At 43.8% G+C, this 11,862-nt stretch overlaps 1 protein-coding gene across 4 annotated transcripts in view; it reads left to right on the forward strand.

Moving 5' to 3' along the window:
- The window catches only part of Cyfip1 (cytoplasmic FMR1 interacting protein 1), an 86,715-nt gene extending 75,294 nt beyond the window's left edge, over window positions 1-11,421 (forward strand). For all 4 annotated transcript variants that reach the window (XM_046428782.2, XM_046428785.2, XM_058574073.1 and 1 more), the window contains exons 24-31: window positions 254-397; window positions 1,469-1,559; window positions 3,923-4,053; window positions 5,936-6,008; window positions 6,718-6,812; window positions 7,582-7,820; window positions 8,330-8,477; window positions 10,683-11,421. In XM_046428782.2, coding sequence (XP_046284738.1) covers window positions 254-397; window positions 1,469-1,559; window positions 3,923-4,053; window positions 5,936-6,008; window positions 6,718-6,812; window positions 7,582-7,820; window positions 8,330-8,477; window positions 10,683-10,847 — 1,086 coding nt within the window. In that variant the 3' untranslated portion in view covers window positions 10,848-11,421. The remainder of the gene's footprint in view (window positions 1-253; window positions 398-1,468; window positions 1,560-3,922; window positions 4,054-5,935; window positions 6,009-6,717; window positions 6,813-7,581; window positions 7,821-8,329; window positions 8,478-10,682) is intronic.
- The last annotated feature ends 441 nt before the right edge of the window (window positions 11,422-11,862 follow it).

Consider the following 11,862-nt stretch of genomic DNA (forward strand, 5'->3'; position numbering starts at 1 on the left):
CCTGGCACCTTATGCCTCCCCTAAGAACTTGACTCCACTGCTCCATCAGGATCTGTCCTTGGGCTCTATTAGCAGGTTTGTTTTTCTTAACAGGTTGAAGACTCCACACCAGCAGGGGCAGTGCATTTTACAAGAAAAGTCGCTGAATCCCATCTGCTCAGGGTTGTGTTGGGCTGAATGCAGCTCCACATAGTGGATTTTCATCTGCATGTGCCTAGAGACCAAATTGAAAACTCTGTCCCCTCTTCCCCAGGCTTTGAACCTTGCCTACTCCAGTATTTACGGCAGCTACCGGAACTTCGTGGGACCTCCACACTTTCAAGTCATCTGCCGGCTGCTGGGCTACCAGGGCATTGCCGTGGTCATGGAAGAGCTGCTGAAGGTCGTCAAGAGCCTGGTGAGTTTCCTCCAGGAGTTTCCTTCTCAGGGCAGGAATTTACAGGGGTAGAGTCCTCTCTAGGTATCTGGATCGTGAATCTCTAACAGACAAATGATTCAGTTTAGCTTTGAACACTTTGATTCTTTGATTTCTTCTCATCTTTCCTGGTTCAAGAAAATGGATCCAGTAGGTGCAGTGGCACAAGTGTGTAGTCTTAGCTACTCTGGAGACTGAGGCAGAAGGATTGCTTGAGTCCTGGAGTTTGGGGCCAGCCTGGGCAACATAGTGGGAGCCTGTCTTTAAAAACAAAGAGAATAGATTCAAGTTATTTTAATCCATCCATAGAAGGAGTTTTTGATAACCCACATATTGCCTACAGAAGTAGTCCCTCCCTCCCATGTAAAGGGCTACCACTAAGCCCAAGGCTTGAGGGAATACAGTGCTCTGGAGATGGAAGACAAAACAGAAGCCAGGAGGCCATGATAGACATTTCTCTGTTTCAGTTGGTGATTGTCTGGGAAGGGAGGGTAAAATCTGGGAATGTTTTGCAAAGACCCACGTCCATTCATGAAGCATGAGTTTCCATAAAACACAAATTTCAAACATTTGTGTTGGGGAGAATGGAATAGAGCATGTTCTCTGTGGAGACACTAAGTGATGGGCAGGGGCTGCAGCAAGAGGGCAGCCCAGCTGGCAGGCTGTGGTCACAGGTGCCACTGTGAGAAGGCTCCCAGCTTGATAGAATTAATTTTTGAGGCAAGTGGTATATGCCCTTTTTCTAGATGATAAGGGTTACATAGCATGAGAAAAGGATTCGGACCCAGAGTTAGGCAAGTGCTCTACCACAGGACTACAGCCTTAGCCTTCTCTGTCATATCTCAGGGCCATTTTTGTCTTGGAAGAGAAGTTGTTTAGAGCACAAATTTCAGCTATGTAGGCCCCTAGTGCAGGTTGCTGTTTGCATGGGCGATTCTGCAGTGGTGATCATTACTGTGCATTTTGCTAACACTCAGTTTTCAGAATGTGCAACAGCCACAGCTTTTCAGGAGAGTGTAGGCCCGAGGCTGACACAGTTTGTATTTCTCCCAGCTGCAAGGCACAATCCTACAGTATGTGAAGACACTGATGGAGGTGATGCCCAAGATCTGCCGCCTACCCCGGCATGAATACGGCTCTCCAGGTGAGTACAGGCACCTTGGGTGCTGGACGGAGGTAAAACACCACTTAGTGGTGTGTGGGGCTCATTGCTAGTGTCTCTGGAGAAGATGGAAAGGTCAGCCCTTCAACCATAGTAAAGAAAATCAAGTCAAAAATGGTTGAGGACTGGGGCTGTAGCTCAGTGGCAGAACACTTGCCTAGCACATGTGAGGCACTGGGTTCAATCCTCAGCACCAAAAATTAATTAATTAATTAATTAAATAAAGGCATTCTGTCCATCTACAACTCCTCCATACCCCTCACCCCCCACTCCAAAAAAAAAAAAGAACCTTTGTTCTCCTTGATGGGCAGAATCACAGCCCCTGGGACAGGTGTCCCCTGTGCTTCTCCTTTCCTAGCAGAGCAGTTAAACTGTCTCCTTAAAAAAGAAAGAAAGAATGGTTGAGAAGGGCCAGGTTTGCCTTCTCCAGGTGGGGGGAGAAGGTGAGGATGTCCAAACCAGAGCTGACTGTTTAGAGTAGAAGAAACAAATGCATTTTATAGCCAGGAAGCAGGTAAGTGTGTGGGATGTTGGGGTTGGTGTCACTATTTGCTCTGAGGAAGCTTTTGAAGGGCCCATGGGGTCAGCCAGTGAGGGTGAGGCACTGAGAGGGATTCTGAGCACTATGTTCCCTCAGACCCCTGTACTCAAAAAAATCACCAAGGAAGACCCCTGCACCCTCAAAATGTCACCAAGGAAAACAGGTCGTATTGTCCTCTTGGGCTTTCAGCAGGCCTAAGCCTTAAAGGCAGCCCCATGGAGCAGGGTACTGGTCTTGCCCCTTCCCCCACTTTTCTTCCTCTTCCCCTCACAGTCTGTCTGTCTGGAGGACTGCCCTGGGCTCCAGCCTGTCCTGCTTACAGGCAGATGTGCTCTTCAGGGACAGCCCACATGTCTCACTGCAGGCTGTTCTTGGGCCACCCAAGTAAATAGCTGTGATGATCTCAGAAAGTGGCACTGCATGGCACTGCTGGGCTGGAGGGACCTTTGCCAAGTGAAATTGCCTTGCTTCTCTTGCTTGATGGTTTTCTCTTGAAAGCTAGACAGTTGAACCCTAGCCTTGTCTTATTAAGTGACTTGAACCCATGTGTGGTGACATCTGAGAGACTGTCCTAATGGGCAGACTGTTGATGTGGCCAACCTCCTGGACACTGCCCTGTACCAGCCCAGGGCTCTTATCAATGTTTGAGGGGGACACTCTGCCAGATAGTATCGTGTAGCCCTTGCTTAGAAGAATGCAGTTTCATTTCACTGTCAAAAAGTAGATGGAAGGCAGGGGATATAGCTCAGGAGGTAGAGTGCTTGTCTCAAATGCACAAGGCCCTGGGTTCAATCCCCAGCACCAAAAAAAGTAAAAAGTAGATGGATAGGGCTGGGGATATAGCTTAGTGGTAGAGCACTTGCCTAGCTTGTGTGAGGCATTGGGTTTGAGTCTCAGCACTGCATATAAATAAATAAAATAATTTTAAAAAGTGGATGGATGATATTGGGATAATAAAATGAATGCTTGTATTTAAGCTAGAGATGGGAATTTTTAACATCTGAAGAGGAAGCCATTAGTGCATCTCAGTGCAGGACAAGTCATTTGCAGCTTACCTCAAGTGTGCTTGCTGAGGATGAGGATGACCCAGATGAACAACACCTGAGAGGGTCTTCATGCCAGTGAGCATGACTAGATGGTGGTGCCGAGACCTGGGAGAAGACAAAGTGGCGGGAGCATGGGGTGTGGCTGTGTTTCAGGCAGGAAGGTGCTGAGTACAGGTGCTAGGCATGACTTGTGGGATGAGGGTTTTATTGAAATCCACTGAGTCTCTGGCTTTGTGTCTCAGGCTAGTTTGGCTCCTGTGGGTCTTTTACTTTGTGTACTTTTTGGAGTCAGTGTGTTAATTTTTGACGGGGTTAGCACTGAGTGTACAGATCCAGTTAGGGAGAGTTTGCTCTGGACCTTGGGGAGAAAGCATGCAGCTTCTCACTGAGTGTGATGTCAGCTGCAGAACACCTAATCAGATTGGTACATCCTTCTGAATTTATCAAATACTTCGTCTGATTCTGCTGGAAATGACAATGTGGTCTCCTTTATTCTTAATGATGTACACTTCCTGTTATTAGAGCCTTCTCTGAAGATATGGGGTTGACTGAGAAAGAAGTGGCAGTCTATGGGAGAGTGTGCCTGGGGGCAAACGTACCTCTGTTGAAGGGAAGATGTTAGGGGTGCGATATTGTGGCCGTCCTCATAACCAGGCACACTGGCAGTGTCAAACTGGCAAGTGCTTCCTGCTGTGGCCCCACGATGCTAGGCTCTGCCCTCCAGCCTTCCAAGCCAGCCCTCACTTCTTCCCACACAGGCATCCTGGAGTTCTTCCACCACCAGCTGAAGGACATCGTGGAGTATGCAGAGCTGAAGACAGTGTGTTTCCAGAACCTTAGGGAGGTGGGGAATGCTGTCCTCTTCTGCTTGCTCATCGAGCAGAGCCTGGTGAGTGCGCAGCCCCACCACTGAGGTACCAGGGCTGTTTTCTGCTGGTGACAGAGGAAAGCTTCTTTTTTGTTATGTGCTGGGGATGAAACCCAGGGCCTTGTACATGCTACCACTGAGCTACATTCCCAACCTTATTAGGAGGTTTTTGGTGGAAAATTAGGGTAGCAGTGTTGTAAAGTACCATTCATATTTCATGTTTTTTTTTTTGTTTTGTTTTACTTTAAATTTGTTCCCTACAGTTGAAAAATAAAAATATAGCTCGCTGTCTCAAGAACGTTTTTCTATGTGAACATTATAAAAATGTTTTATGTGAAATGTGCACCAGGCATGGTGGCCCAAGCATTTAATCTCAGCAACTCTAGAGGCTGAGGCAGGAGGATCACAAATTTGAGGCCAGCCTCAGCAGCTCAGTGAGGCCCTGTCTCAAAATTTAAAAAGGGCTAGGAATGTAGCTCAAAATAAAGTGTTCCTGGGTTCAATCTGGTACCAAAAAAAAAAAAAAAAAAGTGTGTGTGTACAAATATATATATATATATATATGTATATAATGTATATGAAATATATGATGTACCTATAGGATCTAAAGCCATATTGCCCAGGAGAGCTCTTTGCAAAGTTCCATCTGAGGCTGTTGAGTAAGTGAAGTGTGGTTCAGCATGACTGAGGAACTGATTTTTAAATTTTTTCAAATTTTAATTAATTTAAAACTTAAATAGCTACCTGTGCCTCATAGCTAACTTTGGACATCACAAGCATAAGACAACAGTTTAATAGGAGAGCACGTGGGAGTCCATTACCACTTGAGAAATGGCGCAGTGGGGCCCCTCGCTTTCTTGGCTGATTGCTTCCTTATGGCATCCTTCACCGCTCCTCCCTCCCCTGTGCATCAGCAAGCTCAGTTTTTGGCCTGAATTGGAAAGCCTAGTGTCAGACGAATCTCACTGGTTCTGTTCTGCCTTTCTCTCACTGTGAAGGAGGTGGACCTTCCATTATTCATTGGCTCTTCTTTTTATTTATTTTTTTCTTGTTTGTTTTTCTGTTAAATGCCACATCTAGTTCTTTTGCCTTTTCTTTTTTAAAGAGAGAGAATTTTTTTTTAATATTTATTTTTTAGTTTTCGGTGGACACAACATCTTTACTTTATTTTATGTGGTGCTGAGGATCAAACCCAGCGCCCCGCGCATGCCAAGCGAGCACATTACCGCTTGAGCCACATCCCCACCCCTCTTTTGCCTTTTCTGTGGCTCATTTCTAGAAGTTCTTTGGGTTTCCTTTATATATTACACACATTGCAAATACTTCTCCCTGTTTGTGGCTCATCTTTTTACTCTGATAGTGGTGACTTTTTATTTTCTCTTTGAATACAGTCTCTTTTTAGTTTTATTTTCCATGATGCTGGGGATTGAACCCAGGCCTTGCAACATGCTGTAAACCCCTGTAGGGGCTGACCTGCTGGCTAACTGCCTCACACCAGCAAACAGTAAATAAAGAGGGTGTGCACACATCTGATGTGTCAGGGTCTGTGCACATATCTGGGAGTTGACAGCATCCAAGAGTTCTGCGTCTCTTAACTTCTCCCCTTTTCCTGCACTTCTAGAAAGACCCTTCCCACATGGTGGTAAAGGGGGACTGCAGCGGCCCCAGGCCCTCATTGTCCTTGCTATCTGTGGGCTCAATGGGACCCTGAATAAGCAGTCCTCCACAGGCCGCCCTGCCCACAGTGGGACATTGCCATTATCCCAGATAGTTCTGTTGACAGGCCACTTTAGAGATTATTTTATACTGGATAGCTAGGATATACCTTATTTTCAGCACCAGATTTCTCTATTTTTGTTGTGAGAGACACTTCCTGATGTGGTCTTCCCCTTCTCTGTACCAGTCTTTAGAAGAAGTATGTGACCTGTTGCATGCAGCTCCTTTTCAGAACATCTTGCCGCGTGTCCACGTGAAAGGTGAGCCTGTGTGTCCCCAACCCAGAGATCAGGTTGCCCTCTGCAGAGTCATGCTCACTTGGACGGCCAAGAGCCCATTTTGGTGCCTGTTCAGTCATAACCAGGGGGTGTAACCTACTTAAATTAATATTAAATAACTAAAGTATTTATGGCTGAAATATGTCTTGGATTTGTTTCAAAATAGCATGGGAGCAGGGGAGTGGGGAACATATAAGAGAAGAGTCACTGTGAGTTAATAGCTGTCTCAAGAAGATGGGTAAAGAGCTCATGGTACTCTTTTCTGCTTTAACTCACATGGAATGTTTGACAAATTTTTACAAATGACTGTTGAACAAAATTAATTGTCTGGTTTTTCTAAAAAAAATTTTTTTTTAGTTGTGGATGAATCTTTATTTTTATTTATTTATTTCTATGCTGTGCTGGGAATCAAACTCAGTGCCTCACACATGCTAGGCAAGTGCTCTACCACTGAGCCACAACCCCAGCCCCACTTGTCTGGTTTTGTTTGTTATTTTGGCTCTTCAGTTCATTGTATGAAAGAGTTTTACTAGTTCAAGTTCAAAGCAGACCCCAAATTTATATTATGTAAGTAAATATGTCAGTTTGAATTAAAGTATCAAATGAGCTAGTTTTATATGACACTTTTTTTCCAAGGAGAATCTAAATCCATAATGTCAACTCTTTCTTTTCTAATTGTTGCCTCCTGTAGAGGGGGAGAGACTTGATGCCAAAATGAAAAGATTGGAATCCAAGTATGCCCCACTGCATCTTGTCCCTCTGATCGAAAGGTTGGGGACCCCACAGGTAAAGTATGCTGTGGTTCTGTGAATTGCAACTAGGTATCCACATCAGGTCAGGCAGCAGGGCGGGAAGGTATAGTGAAGTCACACGGGGCACTTGGCTCCTCAGACCTCATGTTTCCAAGGGATACATTACAGGATGTTGTGAAGTTTAAATGAGCAAGTACATGGAAAGGGCTTAGCATCTGAGGCATACAGATTAAATGTCACTTGTTGCCATTATTCATCCCTTCACAGAGGAAGCTTTTTCATAGGGTTTCTTCTTAAAACAGAAGGAACTGGGACAAAAGGCAAGGTATCATGGCAGATTTCTGCAGTGCCCTGTCACCTTACTGTAGATCCAGATTACTCAACCTTGGCACTGCTGCCATTTTGAACCAGGTGATTCTTTGTGTTGGGGCTGACCTGTGAATTGTAAGATGTTTAGCAGCATCTCTGGTCTCTCTATTCAGTAGGTGTCAGTAGACCCACCCCCACATTGTGACAACCATAAGTATCTCTCCAGACATTGCCAAATATGTCCTGGAAGCAAAGTCACTTCTGGGTTAGGAACAGCTGTATTCCATTTCCCTTGACTGTGAATGTATTTAACCTTGTAAGACATACTGGTAATTGCCGACATACACATATTTTGTTAATCCTTGCCTCCAAAGATCCTCTTCTGCCAGCTGAGAGTTTTCCACTAAGTCATCAACAGGACAGGAGTAGTTTGGTCTCAACACGGCAGCCTCATGCTGTGGCCCATAACATCCCACAACTTGTGCTTTCTGCAGCAAATTGCAATCGCAAGAGAAGGGGACTTGCTGACTAAGGAGCGTCTCTGCTGTGGCCTGTCTATGTTTGAAGTCATCCTGACGCGGATCCGGACCTTTTTGGATGACCCTATCTGGCGTGGGCCTCTACCCAGCAATGGGGTCATGCATGTGGATGAGTGTGTGGAGTTCCACAGGCTGTGGAGTGCCATGCAGTTTGTCTACTGCATTCCTGTGGGGACACACGAGTTTACAGTGGAGTAAGTGCATGCTCGGTGTGATGCTTTGGAACAGGAGAAAATTCCAGTGGAGGTGGAAGAGCTGGTGGAGGAGGTGGCAGCATCAGTGTGAGGCCAACACAGCTGATAAGTTCTTCTGGAAAGGGACCAGACACTGAGCTGCTTTAAAGGGTGGTTTCATACTTGATGCCAAAGAGAAGACTCAGGATTAGTGTCCATAGTCTCTGAACCCATAGCAACTGAATGCAAATTGGGCGTGCCATGTTCTGGGTGGGATGTCCGTAAGGTCATTCTTCACAGAAGGTCTGTGATCTTAAAAAAGGGTTTGGAAACTGTGTGCCAGAGAAACCCAAAAAAGAAATTTACCAAAAACAAGAATGTCATCTGTTGCTCAGCATTCTCGCTGCACAAGGTGACTGGATGAAGATAGTAATGCCTACAGCTTGGCTGGTGGCCCCTGGAGACAGACTCATAAAGGACTTGCTCATTGTTTATTCATCTCCCATTCTGTTCATTGCTTTTGACCGCAGGCAGTGTTTTGGTGATGGGCTCCACTGGGCTGGTTGCATGATCATCGTGCTTCTTGGGCAGCAGCGACGCTTTGCTGTGCTGGATTTCTGCTACCATCTACTCAAAGTCCAGAAACATGATGGCAAAGATGAGATTATCAAAAATGTGGTATGTGGACAAGGCTCTTCCACCATATGTGTCTCTATTTATTAAAAGTTGTTTGGGGGAAAATGTTTCCTTCATCTTAGTATGAAATGTTCTATCAACCGAAACTTTCTTTGCATTCCAAAAGTGAATCTAAACATATAATTGTCAAGTAGAGCAGCCTGACAGATTAAGAATTAACTTCCATTTTCTTTCTCTTTTCAAGGTGCTTAGATCTACTTCATATTTTACCTTGTAGGATCTGCATGTTCAGATTTTTGGCATACAATTTCAATCTTCTGGCTTCCTTCAAGTCAAAGTATGCTTTCTTGGATGCTTTTAGATCTTTTGGTCTTTGTGTTTTATTGACTCCTTATAGTTGCATTCTAGAAAACACTCCACCATTATCATTTCAAATATTTTAGCCCTTCTTCCACTTGCTCTTGTTCTCTTCTTTTGGAACTTTAGTTAAACATGTTAAACTTTCTTATTCATTCCATTCTCCCGTCCTTTATCCTGTGGTATTTGCTTTCTCTTGCTCCCTCCCATGACCAGACACCACAGGTTTAGTGGTATAACTACCACTGATTATCGCAGTCCTCTAGATCAGGATGGCTCAGCTGGGTCCCCTACTTAAAGAGTCTCGTAAAGTCAAAACGAATTTGTCAGTGGTGCTGTGCTCCCCTTGGATTCTCTGTCCATTTAGGTGGTTGGCTGAATTCAGCTCTTCACACTTGTAGGACTGAGGTCCCCATTTCCTACTGGCTGTCAGCTCCACATTCCCTCTCATGTTTTCCATATGGTGCTTTCCAGCAGCAGTGGGCTGAGCCATCTCTGCTTCTGATCATCTTCCAGTGTTCTTGTCATGTTCTTCTTCCCTATAGCTAGAAAAGGTTCTCTGCTTTCATGGCTGTCCACTTGGGCAACAGTATACTTGCTGTTGAAGTTCATACCCTTAGCCACATTTGCAAAGGTAACACACTGGTGCCAGGGATTGGGTGTGGACATCCTTGAAGGGCTATTCTAGTTCTCACATCTCCATTTCCTTGGTTCTCTATGCTGTATCCAGAGTACTTTCTTCAGATACATCTTTCAGGTAATTAATTCATTTCAGCTTTGTCTACTCGGAAGGTCTTGGGTGTATCTAAAATTGTTTCCTTGTGTGCTTGGTTATCTGATTTTCATCCCAAGATTTGCATTTGCTTCTGCTCATTGCCAGTGGCCATTGCCAACCTGGGACCACTTTAGTCTAATTAAAGGGTTCTATAGTGGTGGGGTCTCTAGGTATAGTACAACTTGCTCATAGCCAAGTCTATTCTCCCACCTCAGTGTCATTGGTATGTGTCTCAGAAGCTGCCCTGGCCTCTGCTTTGCCTCCTTATGGGAAGAACCAGCAGTGCTTTTAAAATTAAGTGTTTTGGGGCTGCTGAGTTTGTAGCTCAATGGTAGAGCGCTTGCCTAGCATTTGTGAGGCGCTGGGTTCAATCCTTAGCACCACATAAAATACTTTTTTTTTAAACATGAGGTCATTAAAAAATGTCTGTTATGTGTTTTTATTCTTTAGTGGGAGGGCTATCAAAGGTTCCTGTCCACAATATTAACTAACTGCAAGTCTAGAACTTATATTAGTTTACTAGTTTTTCCCCTGATCATATTGTTTTTCTCCTTTTATTCCCAGCTCTTAGTACACAGGTTTTTTTTTGTTTTTTTTTTTTAATTTTTTAGTTGTCAGTGGACCTTTACTTTATTTTTATGTGGTGCTGAGGATCAAACACAGTGCCTCACACATGCTAGGCAAGCACACTGTGCCACAACCCCATCCTAGTACACAGGTTCTTTAAAAAAAATTTATATATATATATTTTTTTAGTTGTAGTTGGACACAATACCTTTATTTATTTTTATGTGGTGCTGAGGATCAAACCCAGTGCCTTGCATGTGCTAGGTGAGCACTGTACCACTGAGCCACAATCTCAGCCCAGGTTCTTAATGCTGAATGAATATGCCTGTGAGTTGTACAAACCTTACACTTAGCAGCATGAAACCTATGGATGAATGCATTTGAATTTAAAATATGTTCATTAATAGTGGCATTTAAAAGATGGTATGTCAATAATAGTCTGCTGTAATTTGGCAGAAAATATGAAAATGCTGTCATTTTGTAACATGATGCATAACTGTACAAGTGTTGATAGTAAAACGCCCTGATCTTAATTATTATAATTATAGCCTTTGAAGAAGATGGTGGAGAGGATTCGAAAGTTCCAGATTCTCAATGATGAGATCATCACTATCCTGGACAAGTACTTGAAGTCAGGTGATGGGGAGAGCACACCTGTGGAACATGTGCGCTGCTTTCAGCCACCCATTCACCAGTCTCTGGCCAGCAGCTAAGGGCTCAGGACTGTGCCCATGGCATGTATTAACTCTAATGGCATGTTCTTTCTGTAAACTGTTTAGTGAGATTTTTAGGGAATATTTTTCAGTATCTCTGTACCTGTTCAAGGGGGTGCTTTTCAATCTAAAATTTTAATTTTATAATATGGACTTATTTTTCTAGACTAAAATTATATGTTTTTGGTAATTAGGAAGTCTGAAAATACTGGCTGCCAACATGTTCTTAAAAATTTGTTTGCAGTTTTCCTCTGAAATGTTCCAGTAGCCACCTGTCAGAATGCTGCTGAGTTCTTTCACTTACCCCTTAAGAAATGTAATACCAGCTAACTGTATTAAAATCCTATGCCAGTTACCACTAAACTTTGTTTCACATTTGTTTAGGGATTTTTCTGATGGTCTTTTATGAAGAATCTTTTCTAAGTCATTGTCCCCATCCCTCTTGTGTCAGTGTTTCAGACAGTGAATTTGATTCCTCTGCTTCTGCTAAATCCAATTGTGACAAATTAATTTGTGAGATATGACTTAAAGTTTAGAGAAATAAAACTAATGAAACCCAATTGTGTTACTACAACCTGTCCTTGTTCTGTCTCTTATATCCAAGTTCACAGATGGGGTTCATATTGAAGTCTGGGTCACTTTCAGCATTTTGAGGTGGGACATGATCAAAATGCTACTCTTCTGATCAGCACACAAATTTGCTTCATATTTAGGTTTTGGCAGGGATGAAATGAAAGCCAAGCCAGTAAGATATAAGACAACAGCTGTGTTGGCTGTTTCATTCTGAACATGAAGAAAAGACATGTATCGCCTTTATGTCATGTGCTCCTATGACCTAGAGGCGAGTAGTTTGGGAAATGATTGACCTGGGACATAGAAGGACTGAGAAGACCTTAAATCCTGTCCCTAACCACTTCAGCTGTTATTCCCAACAGCTGGGTGAACTGCCTCATGTAGATGGAGTTGGTCCTGTAGTTGGTGATCTTTCAAATGAAAGTTTTGATCAGAATCTGAC

Source organism: Marmota monax, unplaced genomic scaffold (assembly GCF_021218885.2).
Source record: "Marmota monax isolate L192 unplaced genomic scaffold, Marmota_monax_Labrador192_F-V1.1 WCK01_AAM20220418_F8-fsc00179, whole genome shotgun sequence".
Classification (NCBI taxonomy): domain Eukaryota; kingdom Metazoa; phylum Chordata; class Mammalia; order Rodentia; family Sciuridae; genus Marmota; species Marmota monax.